Raw genomic sequence first — 22,851 nt, forward strand, 5'->3', positions numbered from 1 at the left:
GTTGTTATTTTTCCATGAAGCAAGTACATTAAGATGATCACTGATGTCTTTATGCAGGAAAAATGGTAATGGGGCAAGGAAGCCCAGGGAAGGTGGGACTTCAGCTAATATCTTAAAATATGATCCACTACAACATCAGTATTTCTCCAAATGAGGTATACTTTATGGGCATCATTTTAATGGGCTGTCAGATATTTTAACCAACAAATATAACCTACCTATTTTAGTCTCGTTAGGGTGCTGTAACAAAAATACCATAGACTGGGTGACTTAAACAATTTATTTTCCACAGTTGCAGGTTGGGAAGTCCAAGATGAATGTATGGGCAGATTCAGTGTCTGGTGGAGGTCTCCTTCCTGGGTCACAGACGGCCATCTTTGCTGTATCCTCACATGGGGTGCAAGTGAGGGAACTCTCTGGGGTCTCTGTCATAAGGGCACTAACCTCGTTCATGACGGCTACACCTCCACGACCTAATCACCTCCCAAAGACTCCATCTCTTACTCATCACATGGGGGTTAGGACTTCAACATATGATTTTTTTGGGGACACTCCAGCATGTATTCTGGATATAAAGAAAAAAATGAAAAGAATTTTGGGGGTCCACAAACATTTAGCTCATAATATCACCATTCTCTTGTATTTTGTTTTTACATTATACATAACACATTATGATTATTTTAGGACCTAAAGTTGTCTCCCCCTGAATTTATTTATTATTATTTTAGATGGAGTCTTGCTCTGTCGACCAGGATGGAGTGTAGTGGTATGATCTTGGCTCACTGCAACCTCCACCTCCTGGGTTCACCTTCTGCTTCAGCCTCCCAAGTAGCTGGGATTACAGACACCTGCCACCATGCCCGACTAATTGTTGTATTTTTAGTAGCGATGGGACTTCACCATGTTGGCCAGGCTGGTCTCAAACTCCCGACCTCAAGTGATCCACCTGCCTCAGCCTCCCAAAGTGCTGGGATTACAGGCATGAACCACCACTCCTTGCCCCCCTGAATTTGTTATATAATTTATGTCACAGTATTTACATAATGTTAATGCTTTTGTTACATATTCCAAGTTGCTTTCCAAATAGTCACACACCACATAAGGATGTTTCAGTCAACAACAGACTGCCTATATAATGGTGGTCCCATAAGATTCTAATACTGTATGTTCACTACACCCTATGTTTAGAAATATTGTATTATAATTGCATACAGTATTCAGTACAGTAACATGCTGTACAAATGTCTATCCTAGGAGCAATAGTTTATCCCATATAGCCTAGGTGTGAAGTAGGCTATACCATCTAGGTTTGTGTAAGTACACTCTATGATGTTCCCACAATGACTTATTTCTCAGAATGTGTCTCCATCATGAAGCAACACATGGTTGTAGTTGCAATTGTTTGATTCTAGGATGCTGCTATATTTGGATTACGCATTGATGGAGCACATTAAAGACTTCTGCACCTTAAAAAAGTCTGTACTGGCTATCAGCACTTCATCACCTATTACTCTTTCCTCAACTCATTGTGTTTTGACTTCTGCCCAAGCCACTTCACTGAAACTGCTTCTGCTAAGAATCTTGCTGCTAAATCTAAGTCCTTCTACTGTTTGCTCAGAAGCACTTAAGAGTCTTGAATTCCTCCTCTTCCATGATGCTTCTGTGCTTTCCTGGTTTTCCTCTCCCTACTTTTAGTCCCCTTTACAGGTCTAACCTCCTCTCTATAGTCTCCCATGTGTCCTAGGGATCTGTCCTAGGCCTAATGATCTTCTCCCTCTAAAGACTCTCCTTGGGCAGTCGCAGACATCCCCACTTCTAGATGCTGATGCCTCTGAATGCTCCATCTCCATCTCAGCTCTCTTTGGGGTCCCACATCCATCTTCTCACTGGACAAGCCCCTCCAGTAGGAGGTCCCAAACCCATCTCAATATAGCAGTGTTGAAAATGAAACTCTTCTTCTTCTACTACCACAAGTACCCTCTGTTCCCATCTCAGTAAATGGCACAGCTACATATCCAGATGCTCAAGCCAGAAGTTTTGGCATTGCCTCCTTCTCCTTCCTTTCCCACATTTAATCAATTCCCTAATCTTCTTGATGCCAACTTTAAAGGTCTCTTAGATCTGTACCCGTGTCCCGTGTCCTCTGCCACCATGAATCCAGGCCCCTATCATTCCATCCCTGGATTACTGAAGCAGCCTCCTCACTTGGCACCTGGCCTCTAGTCTTGCTTCCCTCCAGTCCATTCTTCATGCTACAGGAAGAGTGAGTTTTCTGGAATACAAATCTAGTCACAACCGTTCCCAGCTCAAAACCTGGCAGTACTCTAGTACTGGTGCCTCAGACTAAAATCCAAGCCCCTTGCTTCCTGAGGCAGAGATGAGTGTATGTGAAATTTTAAAAACCATACAGAAAAACAGATTCTTTGGGATGTGCAGTTCTGTGAATTTTTATTTTTATTTATTTTTTTTTGAGGTGGAGTCTTGCTCTGTCGCCCAGGCTGGAGTGCAGTGGCACGATCTCGGCTCACTGCAACCTCTGCTTCCCGGGTTCAAGCGATTCTCCTGCCTCAGTCTCCCAAGTAGCTGGGACTACAGGCGTGTGCCACCACCCACGCCTGGCTAATTTTCTATTTTTAGTAGCCACGAAGTTTCATTATGTTGGTCAGGCTGGTCTCGAACTCCTGACCTCAGGTGGTCCGCCCACCTCGGCCTCCGAAAGTGCTGAGATTACAGGAGTGAGCCACCGCGCCCAGCCTTCTGTGAATTTTAACACATGTATAGATTCTTGTAGCCACCGCCATCTATCAGTCCCCAAAACAACCTCACGCTATCCTTTCATAGTCGTACTCTCCCTCATCCCTACGCCTATCTTTTTAAGAAGGTCAAAGAAATGGAATGTGATCTTTTGAAAAACAAAAACACCCAAGCCCCTTACGGCGTTTTTAAAGCCCTTGCCTACCTCCCCTCCCTGTCCTTCAACAACTGCCCTCCCAGCCCCCGCAATGCAACTCGCCGGAACTATGCTCAGTTCTTGGGGCGCTCCAAGCTGTCCTCCACTTAGCCAAGCTCCCCACCCGCTTCCGGGGGTTGGTTTCCACTGTGCACCACAGTACCTAGCGCTTCCCCCACTACAGCCCCCTTTCACGCTGTGGTAATTGCCAGGTTATCTGCCTCTCCCATTACAGTTCCTTCCTCACAGGGACGGGGTTTAAACCACGGCGGTATCCCTACCGCGCAGGATGGGCCGAGCCCCACCCGCCCCGAGGCAGCACTCCGCACGCAGTAGCCGGGCGTCGAGGCGTTCCCTGCCCGCGCCAGGCGCGGACCTACGAAGGCGGAGCGAGCATGCGCACTAGGAAGGGGCGGGGCGGGGCGCGCGCGATCCCCCGCCCCTTGCACGCGGTCCCAGGAGGGGGCGGGCCTTGGCCTCTCGCTCTCCCCTCCCCCACGCCGCTGCGCTTGCGCGCTGGGGACAACCGTTGCTGGGTGTCCAGGGGCCTGAGGCAGGACGGTCGTCCACTGAGACCTTCCCTTTCGGCCCTGAGGTTCCCAGCCTGGTGGCCCCAGGACGTTCCGGTCGCATGGCAGAGTGCTACGGACGACGCCTATGAAGCCGTTAGTCCTTCTAGTTGCGCTGTTGCTATGGCCTTCGTCTGTGCCGGCTTATCCGAGTGAGTGACCGGCCTGAGGAGGCAGCGGACCGGGGACACCCTGGGGGAACCTCCCGAGCTCCGCGACCTCGAAGCCTGGCCCTTCCTTCTTCCTGGTCCTACATGCCTCCCTCCCCCACTGTCCAGGGTCCTGGCCTCGACGCGGGGGGTGTCCTTCTCCTCTCCTGGTCGGGGAGCGCAGCAACTCAGGCAGCGGGGCCCAGATGAGACGGGAAGCGCCTGCGGGCCGTGGGCGCGGGTGGAACCCCCTCACCTCACCGGAGGCCTGCCTCTGCCCACCCGATCCTTCCCCAGCCATTGGGCGTGTGACCGTGCAGGGGTCGGGTGACAGCTGCTGGCCAGCTAGGAATGATTTTTACATTTTCTTTTTTTTTTAAATTATTATACTTTAAGTTCTAGGGTACATGTGCACAGCGTGCAGGTTTGTTACATATGTATCCATGTGCCATATTGGTGTGCTGCACCCATAACTTGTCATTTACATTAGGTATATCTCCTAATGCTATCCCTCCCCCCTCCCCCTACCCCACGACAGGTCCCAGTGTGTGATGTTCTATTTTTACATTTTCAAACGTAAATATGAAATGTACTCTTTCATGACTTGTGGAAAAGCATGACGCTCACATTTCATTGTTCGTGAATAAAGTTTTACTGGAACACAACCACGCTCATTACTTTATGTATTGCCCATGGCTGCTTTCCCGCGTTAGAACAACGGGATTAAGTGGTTGCCACACAGTCTGGTCTGCAAAGACTGAAGTATTTACTATCTGGCCCTGTACAGAAAAAGGTTGACCCGTACGGTAAAATTTGCAGAGCATGTGGATTGTGGGTCGCGGTCTGGGACACTCACCTGAGGATGCGCTCCCAGAGAGCATGCTTGCGCACACGGCATTCGAAGCCTTAGTTAAGCAGGATTATAACTTAAGACTTGCCATGGAGCAATTTTTGTCCCTCCCCGAAAGCTGAAAACCAATAAGGTCAAATTCAGGGGTGCTAAGACTTTACTATATTAACATATCATATGGGCACCTTGAGGCACTTAGTATTTAAGTCAGGTAGGTGAGGCTTCCCCATTTAGTCTAACTGTAGTTCATTGTGGCATTTAGTAATGTTGGAGTTTGGTTTCACTTAAATCAATAAATACAATTTAACAGGTGTGAAAAAAGCACTGTCGTGCATGCTGATTATGCAAATCTATATTTCAGAATTGCTAAACGATCCTAGTTAAAAATCAGATTTAAAAACTGAAAATACAACACAATCTAAATTATGAATAGTAATGGGAAAATTCTAGATGAAGTTCTAGGTAACTAAAGTTAGCTCTTTAAATACTAGCACTTATGATTTGTAGCTGTTTTTAATAAAAAGTTTTGTAAAATTTTTCTTCCTTGACATAAAGGACCAGAACATAATGAAGATGCTACTATCTTTTCTTGATGTCTGATGATCGTTATTACTAACAACAGTTATTGCATTTTGGTAGTTGTAGATCAGCAAGTCACAAGTGACTAACATATGGAGACTTTAATTGAAGTGACTTTAACACTGTCATACAGTACACTCTGGGACTGCTGGGTAGGAATCCCTGGACACCCACTTAACTCAGTGCAGTCTCTTGCCTAACACCATAATTTTCCCCTCCCCCTCCCTTTCCCTTCCCCGCCTTTTTTTTTTTTTTTTTTTTTTTTTCCTGAGACAGGGTCTCACTCTCTAGCCCAGACTAGAGTGCAGTGGCCTGATCTCGGCTCACCGCAACCTCCGCCTCCAAGGCTCAAGGGATTCTCCCACCTCAGCCTCCTGAGTAGCTGGGATTACAGGCGCACGCCCCTACCGCCTGGCTAATTTTTGTATTTGTAGTAGAGACGGGGTTTCACCATGTTGGCCAGGCTGGACCGGAGCTCCTGACCTCAAATGATCCATCCGCCTTGGCCTCTCAAAGTGCTGGGATTACAGGCTTGAGCCACTGTGCCCAGCCAGCCTGTTGTCTTTCTTAGCACCCTATTCCCTAATCTTTCTTGGGAAGAAAGAAAAGGGTTGTAGGAAATGAAAAGACACTTCCCAGAAAAAAGGAGTGATTTTGTGTTGAATATATAGATGTTATAAGACATAAGGAAACTATATACAGGTTGTAATCATAGAAGATGTCTTGGAATATATAATTACCTTTCTTCTACAGAAGTGGATTAAGGAATATATAGAGCAGGCAGTGGTACATGGCTGCTTTCTCTGTATCTGTCTCTCTACTTTTTCTCTAATTTTAATTTTGTTTTTAAAATAAGTATACCAAAATGAGTATATCAGTGAGCTTGATGTAAATCAGCTATGCATTCTTTTATATGGCCACTATTCAAACAATTGTTGGCGAGATGCAAAAGATAACGTACATAGGTTTTTATAATGAAAAGTGCAGCTTTGACACATTTTTTTCTAGACTACTAGACAGTTTTGAGGTTATATTACACAAACATCACGGGTGTATTCAGTAAGTGCATTTATTGAAAACCTCAGTACTTCTTGTATCTGCCTATACCTTTCTAACAGGCCCAATCCAAGCTTAGCTAGTATTTGTTTAATATAAATTCAGTTAGACATAAATGCAGCTTGGGTATACAGAAGTCGGCACTCCTTTACATACACATACACACACATCCTGATGGTGCTGGAGAAACAACGTTTTACTATATAAAATTTTTATACATTCAGTTTCCTCTACCTGATTTTTCCATAGTTTTGAATACTTTCCCATTTTTAAATTTTTAAATGGGGAAGTATTTAATGTATTCCCTCTTTAATGTATTTACACTGTGCAACTTACTTTACTTCTTAATGAGAATTCTTTTTGCTTTAAAAAAAAAAATGCACAGGCCGGGCGCAGTGTCTTACACCTGTAATCCCAGCACTTTGGGAGGCTGAGGCAGGCAGACTACCTGAGCCCAGAAATTCAAGACCAGCCTGGGCAACATGGCAAAACCCTGTCTTTACAAAAAATACAAAAATTAGCCAGATGTGGTGGGGCGGGCCTGTAGTCCCAGCTGTTTGGGAGGCTGAGGTGGGAGGATCACCTGAGCCCAGGAGGTAGAGGTTGCAGTGAGCTGAGATGGTGCCACTGCATTCCAGCCTGGCTGACAGAGCGAGACCTTGTCTCAAAAAAAAAAAAAAGCACAGTAACTTCTAAAGTAATATTAACATAATAGTTACATATTTAAATAATATCAACTACTATTAAAATTATATAATTGGCCTTTTTAAATTTTAAGTCATCAAATATTCATGGGCTGGGAGTGCAAACTAATTAAAATTAAAGTGTGTTAATATTAATTTAATATTAATATATGTTAATTTTTAAATGATTCAAACTTTGCATAATATTTTAAGTATAAATAAAATTAAAATATTAATTTTGGGGTATCTCCCAAATAAATTATTTCCTCTAGATCATCTCTTGGTATAGACTAGGAAAAATAGGGTTAGTCTAGGATTACAAAACTTCTTATTTCTAGAGTGGTATTATAAGAAGGCTCAATGTATCAGTCTTTGGCTTTTGTCATTGTCTTTAGGAAGGATTTTGTCCTAATGAACCACACAAGGTAAGGGAAACAATGAGGCAGCAACCAGCAACAATGTTTGAATCTATCACCAAATAAATTAAAAGGAAAAGAATATTTCTTTTATTTCAAATACATTCTAAAGGTAAAGTTCACTGAGTTCTGGTGCTGCAAGTTCACTTAGTTAGTGCCCAAGGCTACAGCATTTAAAAGGTCTCTCAAACCTGTGAATAAACTGTCATGACACACTTTGTTAATGTTTGAGATAATGAGGAGCATGTCGTCTAATAGGCAAGTGTCAAGAGAGTAGTCTGTAGGGGAGTAGTAGGAAGTTTCATTAGCCTGTCCATTGATGTTTTATGGGGAAAAAAGTCCTGTCTTTCTGTTCTTTTGATCATATTATCCCTTAAATGGATATACTTTAATCTCTTGATAATATATGTGAAATTAAACTTAAGCAACATTTTTTATCTCCAAATAAAATACCAGTTATTTGAAAAGAAAATATTTTCTTTTTTTTTTAGTATCACCATATATTTGAAGCATTTTAAAAACACACAATTTATTTAACCTAAGTATAGTTTTTTCTGAGCCTCAAATATTCATACCTTGACCATTTGGAGCCATTGTAAGCTGTCTTCTCTTGTTCTTTTGATAGGATCCCATATATTTTTAAAGACTTCTTGTTTTCTGATGTTAACTGATTGTTCCAAGCCCACTTTCTGTCTTTCCCACTCTGTCTTTCTCACTCTGAATGGAATTAACTGTCTTTCCAAGGGGATGGAGAACATGGTATGAGAGACCAAAGTGCCTGCAATACATACTAGACTACTGCAGTGGGGAAATATTGTTATTTTTGTCATTTTAGTGAACAGAACTAGAAGAGAAAGATTTAAAGTAATGAGTTTATTTTGGTTCCAATTATAACATTACTCATAGGATGCATCTTGATTTTTAACTCTTTATCCACACTAGAATTGTAACATAATTTAATGAGGCTATTTTGGTTGTCTATTGTGGCAAAAAAGACTGCTCCCCAGATTTATCATTTTTCATGATTCTGTGGGTTTACTAGACTCAGCTGGGCAGCTCTGCTTCATATGGTATAGCTGAGGTCACTCATGCAGCTGCATTCAGCTGGAAGTCCAAATGGATAGGAACATCCCAGATGGCCTCTCATCCTCCAGGGTCTTTACATGACTTCTCATCTTTCAGTACTCTAGCCCAAGTTTCTTTACACCATGGCAGCTTGCTTCCAAGAAGAAGATTTATAAGCCCCAACATGGATGCTCTTACTAAGCCTACGCTGCATCAGACTTGCTAATGTCCTATAGGCCAAGACAAGTCACATGGGGCAAGCCCATATCCAATGTCAGAAGACACTACCCAAGAACATGAATAGCAGGAAGTGTAAAGCCATAAAGTTACATTTCTTTAACTGGAACACTTGATTAATATGAACATAACTACTTGTTTATTTGCCTGTCAGCAAAAATTAAGATTTGCATAATAATAAATTATAGGAAAATTGCTGGATGAATAAGAAGATTTAATATTTCCTTTTATGACCATTCCTTGAGTACACCTCAGTAATTAAGCACAATTATTACTACTTTGAGTTGGAAATACAGTACTCCAGCTCAGTTCGTTTTAAAATTTTAACCTTCATAAAAGTTCATTTTAATTTGAAGGTGTTGGATGTTTTAACTGGTAGTTCTTGCATTATGACAGCTTTCAGTTATTAATTCTTACTTTAGTACTTAACTGCTGTAGAATAAGGGAAGTTTATTCTTTATGAGTCCACTTCATGGCATGTATAGAAAATACAAGCAATTTGTTCTCCAAAGTTATGGACATTCAGCCAGAGTGTGTGGACCATCTATAAGTGATGGATGCTTGGGTATGTTTAAGTTTTATATACATGAGTTCTTTATGGATAAAGCCATTCTGTTTTCACTATCGTTGTAATAAAAATCCTAGTTATATCCAAATCTTTAACAAAATGAGCATCCATAATTGGTGGTTAAATTTTGGGTGCAATCAGCAGTTGCCATATCAAGGCTACTGGCCAAGGGCAAAGTAGAAATGTATGTGTATCTACACAATGAAATATTATTTGGCCATAAAAATCAATGAAGTACTGATACATGCTACAACATAGATGATCTTGAAGACATTACGCTAAGTATAAGAAGCCACTCACAAAAGGACACATAGCGTGAGTCCATTTATATGAAATGTCTAGCATAGGCAAATGCGTACGTGCAGAAAGTAGATTAGTGGTTGTCCAGGGACTGGGGGATAAGGGATATGGGAAATAGGTTTTACTGTGGGATGACAAAACTGTTTTAAACTTAGATTGTGGTGGTGATTGCACCACTCTGGACATACTGAAAACCATTGAATTGCATACTGTAAGATAAATACAAGGTAAATTATGGAGGTATTTTAATATTAAGATTGTGATTTACTTACATTAAAATTATGTCAATGCAGTGTTACTTTAGAGATTGATAAAATTCAATGAAAGGTAATTAGTAGGACATAAGTTTATGTGATCTAAACTTATATTAGGCTATTTAGTAAGGGGCAGTTACAAGAAGTATGGGGGCTCTCTGAGAAATGGAGCTATTTCACCATGATGTTTATGATGTTATTTTATATAAACTTCACACTTAAAAATTTAGAAAGACGTAGTAAGCTGTGTCTTTTATTATAAAAAACTGCTTACTTTGCCTAAAATAAAAGAACATTCTTATTACTCATTTAAAATTTTCTCTCTAATAATTATTGGACAATTAGCCAGAAACTGCTCCCCACACAATAGTTTTTGGACTAGCAGATTTATTTTTAAACATAACATGAAGTCTAGTTTTCTTCCTCTGTATTCTTCTGTGGAAATGTTTTACCTGTGATTATCTTAGTAAGATAAATTACTAGAAGTGCAATTAATTTACATACCTTCCAGCATTCTGTTCATTCATTCAGTTATTCATACTTTTTGACTGTCTAGTATGGTTCTAGGCACTGGGTAAAACAGAGTATATAATGAACAAATTAGATGTGTCACAGCTCTCAAAGAGCTTACTAAGTGTAACAGTTAACAAACATTAAACAAACAAATACAGTTAGAACTGTCTAAATTCTATAAAGAAAAGATCAGTATGCTAGAGAGAGACTAAAGAAGGATCTAGGGATCAAAAGGGGAGTAAGGATGGAACTTATTTTTTTTTCTTTATTTCTTCTAAAAAAAAAACAGGATCCATGTGTAGAACGTGCAGTTTGTTACATAGGCATACGTGTGCCATGGTGGTTTGCTGCATCTATTGGCCCATCCTTTATGTTCCCTCCCCTCACCCCCCACCCACCAACAGGCCATGGTGTGTGTTCTCCAGGGGCTGGGGGATAGGGGATATGGGAAATGGGTTTTATTGTTCTCCTCTCTGGGTAGGATGGAACTTATTTTACTAAGGAAGTAACATATACACATGCCAATCCTAGGTTTTATCATTCAAAAATATTTGCCTACTTGACTGGCAAAACAAAAATTGTTTTTAATTTGCATATCTTTTATGAACAATGAGTTTTAGCAAGTTTTCATGCAAATTGGCTTTTACGTTATTCTCTTCCTCCTTTAATTGGTCATTCTATGAAAAGGAAATATGTTTCGCATGTATTATTTATTGAATGAAGTTTTAAATTTTATTTATTTATCTATTATTTTATTTTATTTTTTTGAAATGGAGTTTCACTCTTGTCCCCCAGGCTGGAGTACAGTGGCGCAACCTTGGCTTACTGCAACCTCTGCCTCCTGGGTTCAAGCGATTCTCCTGCCTCAGCCTGGAGAGTAGCTGGGACTATAGGTGCGTGTCACCATGCCCAGTTAATTTTTGTATTTTTAGTAGAGATGGGGTTTCACCATGTTGGCCAGGCTGGTCTCGAACTCCTGACCTTAGGTGACCCACCAGCTCCCATCTCCCAAAGTGCTGAGATTACAGGTGTGGGCCACCAAGCACAGCCTGAAATTTTATATTTCATTGCTCATTTTAAATCATGATTTTATTATTTTCCTCATAATAAACTCAAAAGTAATTAACTTGCCTTTTATTTCTGTGTGAATGGGATTTATTTTTTTGTAAGTCATTGATTGTCAGTTACTCGTACTTTGTAGTAAGAAAATACTGTATTTGGATTATTTTCAATATTACTAGATACATCTTAATATGCGAAAGGGATGCATTTTGGTCCATTTGATGATAGAACAAAATTTGGTCATATTTAAGTTAATTTAATTTTAATATTTACATGTAGTTTAAAATATTTTGGTCCAGTTGACAGCACAATTTTGGATACTATATTTATGTATTTGATTTTATTTAATGTTCACATGTATTTTAAAACAGAGGAGTATCCCTGCAGAATAATTTTATCACAACACTAATACAGCTTTGCCAGCATCCTTGTGTCATTTCTTTACGACAACATTGTGTAGTTGTTACAAGCACCTGCTTTGAAGTAAGGCAGCCTGTGTTCAAATCTCATCCTTACTTATAAGTTGAATATAATCTTAAGCAAATTGCTTATCCTTTCTAAGTCTCTTCCTTTTCTTCTTTGACAAAGTACTTCTCACAGTCAAAGCCCTGGGTATAGTGCCTGGCACATAGTGATCATTCAATCAGTGGAAGCTATTAGGATCTTTTTAATCATTATCTTCCATTTCCCCTTTGGATTTCCTACCACTTTTGTTCCTACAGTTATTTAGTACCATTTTGTTTACTTTCTTATCATTTCTGTTGTGTGACAGTTCTTCCTGTACTATTTCAAGAAGAGAAGTGCAGGCAACCTCAGGCTCACCTTCAGGCCCCATATCTGAGATTCCAGCAAAATCTCAAGCCTGCTTAGCAGTTAGCCATCCTGCTTATAAGAGGAACTGGAGAGCAGCATCACGGTTTCCCAAGCTGGAGATTCTTACCTGGGCCAGAGCCATGTTCTAGGACATTGCCATGTTTGCTTTAATCACTTACTGGTAAAAATAGATGGGATGTTATAAAGTATACCAGTGTAGACTATGAATATCCAAGTATAATAACACAACTTCTAGCAAGATTGTCTGTTCCTTGTAAGAATTTGAATTTTGTTCAGCTTTCTAGCACCTCCTGAAGAATGGAGAAAAACAGGTTTTCACAGTGGCCATGGCCATCTGTAGGGACAGTGGAGGCTCCACTATCTTTTACTACCTTGACTACAAACATTTTTATAAAGATCAAATTGATTTGCAAGAGCAGACCTGATTAGTAGAACTGAGAAGGTCAAAATGAAATAGGGAGATGCTTTAGGGGACAAAAGCAGGAGGTAGAAGGTGTGTGGAGAGAGGATGGATTTAACAATAGAAAAATATGGAGCCAAGGATACATGAAGAACAGAGGAAAATCGAGGTAGGAGGTAGGGCACTCTGTTGCTAGGCAGCCAAGAACAGGCTTTTGGGTGTTGCCTGAGTAACAGTAGAAGGGGATAATAAATATTTCAGTTTGTTAAGGAATCAGCTAGTAGTAAGTATCTCCTTTTCCTGTCCTTTGGCACTCTAACTCACCTAATATCCACCTGGGTATCTTATTTACTACTTTGAGAAGAGGCAAGCTAAATGGTTGAAAAGCAAGTGTTTAGCAGCCTATAATCTAATGGCAATGTCTTTTTAAAAGCCTTGAAATCTTTGTTAGTTTTACATTTTAAATTTGCTTATTATAGTTGCTCAGAATTAAAATCTTTTTCAGATTTAAAAAAACGTTTTATTACGGAAAAATTTAAATATGTACACAAGTACAAAGAATTACATAATCTCCACATATTTATAATAGCTTCAGTTATTATTACTATTATTAGCATTTCAGTAGTTTTTGGGGAACAGGTGGTTTTTGGTTACATGGGTAAGTTCTTTAGTGATGATTTCTAGCTTTAGTTATTATTAATTCATGATTAATCCTATTTCATTGATAGTTCTACCCACATTCCTTTTCCTCTCACTTCCCTGGACACTCTCCCCAATTTCTTGGGCTTGGATTATGTAGAAGCAAATTCTAGACACCCTATAATTTTATCAGCAAATACTTCAGCATGAAGCACTAAAATATGACTGTACAAAACACAAAACAATGTAATTTTTTACTTATAAAAATAATTCCTTAATATTATCAAATATCTGGTTAGCGTTTCTGATTGTCTTTCTCTTTTTCCAGTTTGATAGAATCGGAATTCAAGTAAGATTTATACATGTAACTTATTGATATACCTGTTAATTCTCTTTTAATCTATAGTTCTTCCTCCATCTCTGTTTTTTCCCTTGCAATTTAATTGTTGAAGAAACTGGGTCATACATCCTTTAGTTTCTCACAGTCTAGGTTTTGCTGATTACACCCCCATGGTGTAGTTTCATATCTCCCTAATCGTCCTATATATTTTCTGTATATTGTTAGTTATATCTAGGGAGACCTACTGGATTCAGATTTGACTTTTTTTTTTTGCAAGACTACTTCATAGGTGGTGGTGTGTTCTTCCATCAAGAAACACATAACGTCGGATTTTGTACCTTTTTAGATATACATAGCCATAGAAAATTATTGCAAAATGATCATATTTTAATTATAAATGGCTTCTTTAATTATTAGCTGAAATAGTTTATAAATTGAAATCTTTCTTCCTTTTGAGCTATTTTTCCATATGCAATTGGGTCTATTTCTATATTTTCTGTTCTGCTCCATTCATCTGTTTATGGCCAATGCTATACTATTTTTCATAATAGAGGCTTTATAATATATTTAAATATTTGATTTTAATATCTGATAAGGCTAGGCTTTGTTTTCCTGGCTGTTCTTATTTGTTCTTCCAAATAAACTTTATAATAAAATTTTCTAACTCCAGAAAAAAATTAATGACATTTTTAGAAACATATTAAATGTATAAATTAAAAGAGAGGATATGACATCTAAGCATCTTTATGATGCTGAATCTTTTCATCTGAGAACATGGTATAGCTTTCTATTTGTTGATATTTATGTCTTTCAAAATATTTTATTATATTCCTGTATTAGTTTACTGTAGCTCCGATAACAAATTACCACAAACTTGATGGTTTAAAACAGCAAAAATTTATTCTCACAGTTCTAGAGGCCAGAAGTCTGGAATCCATTTCCCTGAGCCAAAATCAAGGCATAGGCTGGGCTATGCTCCCTCTGGAAGCTCAAGGGAAAAATATGTTCCTTGCGTCTTCTAATTTCTGGTGGCTGCCTACATTCCTTGACTTGTGGCCACATCAGTCTAATCTCTGCCTCTTCCTCCAGATTACCTCTTCCTCTTCTGGGTGTGTGTCAGATCTCTCTGTGTCTATCTCTTATAAGAACATTTGTGATTGGATTTAGAGTCCCCCCAGGTAATCCAGAATAATTGCCCCATGTCAAGAAACTTAATTTAACCACATCTGCAAAGACCTTTCTTTCTTAAGGTAATATTTACAGGTTCTAGGGTGATATCTTTGAGTATTCATTATTTAGCCTACTATAACTCTTCATATTGATTTTGGCATGTTTTTAATATTTTATGATTATGTATATATATAATCCCAGGCTGGAGTACAGTGGAAAGATCATGGCTCACTGTAGCCTCAGCCTCCCTAGGCTCAAGCAATCCTTTCACCTCAGCCTTCTCACTAGCTGGGAATACAGATTGTGCCACCATGCCCAGCTAATTCTTGTACTTTTATAGAGTTGGGGTTTCACCATGTTTCCCAGGCTGGTCTCGAACCCCTGGGCTCAAGCCATCCACCTGCCTCGGCCTCTCAAAGTGCTGGGATTACAGGTGTGAATCACTGCACACAGCCAATATTTTGTTTCATTTTTTCTGTTATGTAAACAACATCTTATTTCTTATATCTTCTAAGCAGTTTATATATTCATTTTGGTATATTGATTTTTATGACTTGCTATTTATGAAATTCTCTTACTAATTGTAGTAGCTTTTCAATGGATTCTTTTGTGTATCTGTATTTGTAATTCTATCATCTGTATATAAACATAGTTTTACCTCTTTCTTTCCAATTCTCATGTCTCCAATTATTTTCCCTCATCTAATTGCATTGACTAGTATCTCCAACATGATGTTAAATATTAACAGTAATGAAGATATTAGGTATTCTTATCTTGTTCCTGTCTTTAGCAGAAAAGCTTCTACTGTTTCCCACTAAATAAGATACAAAGTATATTTTAATGTTCTTTTTAGGGAACATGTTTTTCTATATAATTTTAAGGGAAATTTATATTTAAAATGAGAAATGTAAGCAGTTACCTTTATAAAGAATAATATTAGTGATCTGTAGCTTTGAAAGTGTTTCAAAATATCTAATTTATTTGGTTTAGTGAGATAAAAAGGCAAGTGTAGTATCTTAGCTTTATAGTTAAGTGAATATCCAGATAAGTTAAATAATTACCTAAGGTCATGCTACTATAAATTGGTAGAGCCAGGACCAGGATCAAATATTTTATTTTCACTGCACAAGGCATATTCATTTTACTCAATTATTTTCCTTCATGAAGACTCTGATTCAGGACAATGCATTTTATAAGTATGAGTTCACATAAATAAGTTATTTTCCTTTTTAAAATGTGATTTTTATACAATTTTTGTTTGCCATTAAAAAATAAAGGAGAAAAAATACTTGAAACTTAAAAAAATAAATGTGACTTATAATGGTTTAATATATTAAGTGATTGGGGTGTGTGTGTGTGTGTGTGTGTGTATGTGTGTGTGTTTAGGGAGTAAAACATTATAGTTAAAGTCTAAAGTCTCCTCTACTGACCAAATTGAGTCCCACTGCCTCTCTTCAGAGGCAACTGCCCATATGAGTTTAGTATGTTATAATTACAGTCCATTAAAAAAACTGCAGTTCACAGACAAAATATATGATACTATGTGAGTGATTTTAAAAAAGTATTATAAGGATAGCATCAAACTCTACTTTATGTTCTATGCTTTCTTTTTCACTTATCATCATCATATGGATCTTAGGAGTATACAAGGTTTTTCTAAGCATTACATAAAATGCAGAATTTACTTTTAGAATCAAGACCTCCAGACATGTGGTATCTTTCCACTAACCACATTGGCTCACTAAACTGTTCTCATTAAGAATTTTTTAATGATCAGTTGTGGAATCTAGTGTAATTTCGTTGATCAGCATCTGTTTTTGAGGTGAAATGGGTTAATATAAATTATATCTGTTTTCTCATTGGACATAAATGCAGAACTTCCACCTCAAGCAGCCACCCCCTGATTTTACAGTTTTGGGGGGTTCATTTTGTTTGGGGCTCTTTTCTGATGGCTGTTCTGTTCAAAACCAATCTATTCTGGCCACTGTTAAAGGTTTATACTCTTTGTGAATAAAGTAGGAATATGCTAGCTGTATGAAAGAGATTTTGCAAAACTGTTAATGCTAATTACAAATGATGCTTCTAGTAAATAAAAACTAGAAAACTCAAAAAAAAAAGAATTTTTTAAAATTTAGAAATATGCCTTCAATTTTGATTAAACGTCTATCTGGTCTTTCTAAGTTGTAACAGAATAAAGAAGAGAGGAGAAACATGTAAATACAAGGCAGTTTTTGAGTATTTTGTGCTTACCAAAAAGCTAAATAAAAGTGCCTCCTGAACAGAAAATTTATTACTTTATTTAGCCTGCAGGGGGATGGTTCAGGTAGGCGTAATGCATTAGTGTTTGGTAAAAAGTGATTTACTTCCCTGAATTAAATCAATTTGTATACTTGAAAATGGCAAACCTTAAAGTTGCACATAGTAAAAAAACCATAGCACTTAAAATTAAAATACCCTGGTTCAGGAGTAGTTGAACAGAATTCCAGAATATCTTAATATCTTACTATCTTTTCTGTTCTCTACATTGGAAATGAGAGGCTTTACTGCTCAGATGCTGCAAAATAGGAGTGTAAATTTAACTACCTTTTTTTTGGCTTATCAAAATATTTTATTTTAGGAGACCCCCCAAAAAAAGACCCTCCACATTAGATGCCCCAACAATACCCTTGGGTTTGTTTTTGGTCTTTTCTGTATTTTTTTTAAATCAACTGAAAACAATTTGATGCTTAAAATAAAACTACTTCCTGATTCAGGAGTAGTTGAACAGAATTCCAGAATATCTTAATGTCTTATCTTTTCTGTTCTCCACGTTGGAAATGAGAGGCTTTGCTGCTCAGATGCTGCAGAATAGGAGTATAAATAGAACTACCTTTTTTTTTTTTTGCTTATCAAAACATTTTATTTTAGGAGACCCCTCAAAAAAAGACTCTCCACATTAGATAGATGCCCCAACAATACTCTTGGGCTTTTTTTGTCTTTTCTGTATTTTTTCTTTTTTAAGTCAACTAAAACAATTTGATGCTTAAAGTAAAAGACAGGAAATATTTCCTGACTAGACTTTAGTCAAGAATATATATATATATATTTTTGATCCGGGGGCAGGTGAGGAGAAGGAAGGTGCTGCCAGCAGTTCATGAAGTAGAACTACAATTTTGTTGTTAAGAGTGAAATGCTGATGATTTAGACTAGGAATTCACAAACTTTTTCTGTAAAGGGTAATATAGTATTTTCAGCTTTGCAGGCCATGTGGTCTCTTACAATTACTCTAGTATTGCAGGCAAAAGCACCTGTAGATAATACATAAACAAATAGGCAAGACTCATTGGGTTCCAATAAAACGTTACTTACTAAAACAGTTGAGTGGATATGAGTCACAGACTATAGTTAGATCTTTGTTGGGTTGAAGGCAGTAGTATACTGGTAAATATTTAAAACTGGCTTTTGGGAGAGAGGAGGAAACTCTGATTTGTAGCATTTGCTCATTTACATGGTGTAGATACTCCAACCATGGTTGATTTCAAACTACCAAGTTGACATCACTGAGCAGGGAGGTAGAGATGCACAGTAGCACACCATTATATGCATTTTCATCATACAGATACACTAGATGTAAATAACCTCACGAGCATAGAAAATAGTAAAATAATTAGAAAGTGATGAGTTTGGGATATTTATTACCTTTGCTTTTAATATAATTTATTTGATTGTAAATGTAGATAAGTTAATTTTCAAATAATGTCTGTGTTTAACATCTGGCTTGCAAAATTCATAAAAATTTAACAATGGGCTGTAATGAACCAGTATAAGCCTACTCCAGCACACCACTGTGTTATAGGACATAATCAAGAATTTTCGTTTAATAAGTTGCCTGTTGAATCATAAGTTATATGGGATAATAAAAGCAAAAATATAGAGAGAATAGTGTTAATATGCAACTTTTGCACTAATCTTGCTCAACTGTTTTAATAAGAACCTGAAGAAATAATTTTGTTTATTTAAGTGAAAGTTGACTGTGTGTCAAAGGTGCTTTGCATATTGGTTCTTTATTTCAATTTTTAAGTGATAGCATATGAAATAAATTTTGGTCAGTAGATTCTGTAAATGTGTCATATATAATAATAAATGTTACTTATTATTTATTTGATTTTTTCCCTTAAGGCATAACTGTGACACCTGATGAAGAGCAAAACTTGAATCATTATATACAAGTTTTAGAGAACCTAGTACGAAGTGTTCCTCCTAGGGAGCTAGGTCGTGAGAAAAAATCTAACTCTCCAAAACATGTTTATTCTGTAGCATCAAAGGGATCAAAATTTAAGGAGCTAGTTACACATGGAGACGCTTCAACTGAGAATGATGTTTTAACCAATCCTATCAGTGAAGAAACTACAACTTTCCCTACAGGAGGCTTCACACCGGAAATAGGAAAGAAAAAACACATGGAAACTACCCCATTCTGGTCGATCAAACCAAACAATGTTTCCATTGTTTTGCATGCAGAGGAACCTTATATTGAAAATGAAGAGCCAGAGCCAGAGCCGGAGCCAGCTGCAAAACAAACTGAGGCACCAAGAATGTTGCCAGTTGTTACTGAATCATCTACAAGTCCATATGTTACCTCATACAAGTCACCTGTCACCACTTTAGATAAGAGCACTGGCATTGAGATCTCTACAGAATCAGAAGATGTTCCTCAGCTCTCAGGTGAAACTGCGATAGAAAAACCCGAAGAACTAACATTTGGAAAGCACCCAGAGAGTTGGAATAATGATGACATTTTGAAAAAAATTTTAGATATTAATTCACAAGTTCAACAGGCACTTCTTAGTGACACCAGCAACTCAGCCTTTAGAGAAGATATTGAAGCCTCTAAAGATCACCTAAAACGAAGCCTTGCTCTAGCAGCAGCAGCAGAACATAAATTAAAAACAATGTATAAGTCCCAGTTATTGCCACTAGGACGAACAAGTAATAAAATTGATGACATTGAAACTGTTATTAACATGCTGTGTAATTCTAGATCTAAACTCTATGAATATTTAGATATTAAATGTGTTCCACCAGAGATGAGAGAAGAAGCTGCTACAGTATTCAATACATTAAAAAATATGTGTAGATCAAGGAGAGTCACAGCCTTATTAAAAGTTTATTAAACAATAATACGAAAATTTTAAACGTACTTGATATTCCATAACAAAGTTGATTTAAGCAAACTGAGTTTTTTCACAGGAGAAATAATCATATTCGTAATTTCAAAAGTTGTATAAAAATATTTTCTATTGTAGTTCAAATGTGCCAACATCTTTATGTGTCATGTGTTATGAACAATTTTCATATGCACTAAAAACCTAATTTAAAATAAAATTTTGGTTCAGGAGTTTGTAGTTTTTTCTCATTAATTTTAAATGTTGTGAAGATCTTTACAATGTTTAAGCTTTGATTTTACTTGAATAGATTAGTTAAATTCATTTTATGAGTTAAGAGACTGCTTTCTCTCACTCTATAGCTAGTTTTAAATAAAATAATTGTATATACATAAAGTGTAAAATTTTGGGGCATATGGTCTTTATTATTATTTCAGATAATCTGAGTTGTCTTTTTTTTTTTTTTTTTTTGAGACAGAGTCTCACTGTGTCACGCAGGCTCGAGTACAGTGGTGCGATCTTGGCTCACTGCAACCTCCGCCTCCCGGGTTCAAGTGATTCTCCTGCCTCAGCCTCCTGAGTAGCTAGGATTACAGGCACTCATGACCACGCTCGGCTAGTTTTTATATTTTTAGTAGAGACGGGGTTTCACCATGTTGGCCAGGCTGGTCTCAAACTCCTGACCTCAGGCAATCCACCCTCCTCGGGCTCCCAAAGTACTGGGATTACAGGCGTGAGCCAGTGTGCCCAGCGAGTTTTCTGTCTTAATAGCATAACTTGGAGCTTGTATCTGCACTTTTATTTGGATATAGGTGTGCCTCCTTTAAAATGTAGATATTATATTAAGATACATCTCTATTCTTTTGTCATTAAGTACTTTTGGAGTATCAATGAGGGACTGTAACCTGGATATGTAATGAAATCATTCTCATTTCCTTTCTTTGTGTATATACACATTGAAGATTTTCAAATCTTTTGTCAGAGAGTATGACTGACACCGTTAAGGTTAACTGTGTAATAGTATAATAATGGCTCAGGTAATTCTGTTTATGATTTGACCAGTATTACATTCAAATACATTTATTTACTTGTTCATCAAGACATTCATTTATAGTTTGATAAAGATTTATTGACCTTTTACTATGTGCAGGACACAATAGATGCTAGGCTTTGGGGATACAAAAATAAGACCTACTTTCTTTTTGAGATTATATTATAGCGGGAAAGATACACACTAAACAAATGATTTCAAAAATTTTTAAATTTCAGTTGTGACAAGTTGTTATGAAGGTGTGAGGTGTTTGACCTCACTTAGACCAAGAATAACGGGAAAGCTACCCCGAGAAAGTGGCAATTAAGGTGTAGTCTGAAAGATTAGGGTGTGTGTGAGGAGAAAGTGAACATTCCAGGCAGAGGGAACAGCAGGTATGAATGCTGTGAGTTAAAAATAAGGATGAGAAGTTCAGGAAGTACCTGGAGTATAGAAAGGCAAGAAAGAGCATCACAAGATGGATCTGGTGACATATACACCAGGTCAGAATAGATCCTGTGGCACCTTTAGTGCGTTATTGAATGTTTTAGCCTTTACCCTGTGATCAATGAGAAGCCATTAGTGGATTTTAAGCAAAAAGGACTAGTATGATCAAATTTCTGTTAAAACAACAACAACCAAACCCACTCGCTGCAGTTTTGGAAGTGGGCAAAAGTAGAAGTGCACTGTGCACAGGCCAAATGTTGCTTGGAGTAGGTGGAAAGAATTGGCAATTAAGAGGGAGAATCAGGCCGGGCGCAGTGGCTCACGCCTGTAATCCGAGCACTTTGGGAGGCCAAGGTGGGCGGATCACCTGAGGTCAGGAGTTCAAGACCAGCCTGGCCAACATGGTAAAACCCTGTCTCTACTAAAAATACAAAAATTAGCTGGGCGTGATGGTGGGCGCCTGTAATCCCAGCTACTTGGGAGGCTGAGGCAGGAGAATTGCTTGAACTTGGAAGGTGGAGGTTGCAGTGAGCTGAGATTGCAGTGAGCTGAATTGCAGTGAGCCAAGACTGCGCCACTGAACTCCAGCCTGGGCGACAGAGCAAGACTCTGTCTTGGGAGGAAAAAAAAAGAGGGAGAATCAACAAGATTTGGTGATTGAATGGATATGGGGACTGTGTTAATAGCAGTGACCAAAAATAATTCCCACAATTTGTTGTATTGTAAAAAGGATTATATATAGGCTTTGTTTAATAAAAATACTCTTTTACTGTTATTTATAAAATAATTTTACTTTGGAAAATTTCAAAAATTTGCAAAAGTAAAGAATAATATAATGAATCCATGTACATGTCAACCTTAAAAAAAGACCTCATAGAGACAAGCTCTCTAAAACAAAAGATTTTAATTGGGAATAAAAAAGCATTGCAATTTAGGGTACACAAGCCATGAAAATCATAAGCACACACACCAGGAAAATCAGGACAAAGAGGAGTTTTTAAAGCAGGAGTCCACACAAACTGCTTTGAAACAAAGCTCACTGCAGGAGATAGCCCTTGGTAGGCACCTGTCCTGGTCAGATCATCTTATCAGAAATGCTGAAGGCCAAGGGAATGCCTGAGAATAAGCTCTGATTACAGGATACATCCAAGATGTATAGGTATTTCAAGAATGTAAGCAGGAGGATTTTTTCTTTATGACCTCCCCAGCTCCCATTTTTGATTAGGGCTTTGACATAAGTGACTCCACTTTGTTATTGTTCACTTCCACATAACCATCATCTAGTCTCAACAATCATCTAAAGACTAATCTTCTTTCATCTATATCCCTACCCCTTTCCCCTCTTCCTATTTTATGTTGAATTAAATCACAGGTACTTTATCATTTCATCAGTAAAAATATAACAATTTGAAGCTCTATAAGTTTTTTTTTTTTAAAAAAACACAACCACAATATCACACATAGAAGTTTAATGATTTCTGGCTGCGTGCAGTGACTCACACCAGTAATCCCAGCACTTTGGGAGGCCAAGGCAGGAGGATCATTTGTGGTCAGGAGTTCGAGACCAGCCTGGCCAATATGGTGAAACTCTGTCAC

The 22,851-nt window shown here is 38.0% G+C and overlaps 1 protein-coding gene across 2 annotated transcripts; it reads left to right on the plus strand.

Annotated features, from left to right (window-relative positions):
- The first annotated feature begins 3,359 nt into the window (after positions 1–3,359).
- On the plus strand, positions 3,360–20,011 carry SPESP1 (sperm equatorial segment protein 1). 2 transcript variants are annotated; one of them, XM_024232357.2, is made up of 2 exons: positions 3,360–3,671; positions 18,793–20,011. In XM_024232357.2, exons 1-2 carry the CDS (start codon positions 3,608–3,610, stop codon positions 19,785–19,787), a joined length of 1,059 nt encoding a protein of 352 aa, XP_024088125.1. In that variant the 5' UTR covers positions 3,360–3,607; the 3' UTR covers positions 19,788–20,011. The 2 variants fall into 2 exon arrangements, with proteins under 2 accessions (XP_024088125.1, XP_054387602.1); XM_054531627.1 differs by having other exon boundaries at positions 3,415–3,671; positions 18,931–20,011.
- Positions 20,012–22,851: the final 2,840 nt, after the last annotated feature.

The sequence above is a fragment of the Pongo abelii genome, chromosome 16 (assembly GCF_028885655.2).
Source record: "Pongo abelii isolate AG06213 chromosome 16, NHGRI_mPonAbe1-v2.0_pri, whole genome shotgun sequence".
NCBI lineage: Eukaryota > Metazoa > Chordata > Mammalia > Primates > Hominidae > Pongo > Pongo abelii.

What these genes read in the sequence shown, in the direction of transcription:
- SPESP1 (XM_024232357.2), top strand. Translation starts at nt 3,608, where the DNA reads ATGAAGCCGTTAGTCCTTCTAGTTGCGCTGTTGCTATGGCCTTCGTCT. An exon ending in GTCTGTGCCGGCTTATCCGA is followed by an intron (nt 3,672 to 18,792) that starts GTGAGTGACCGG and finishes TTTTCCCTTAAG; the next exon opens with GCATAACTGTGACACCTGAT.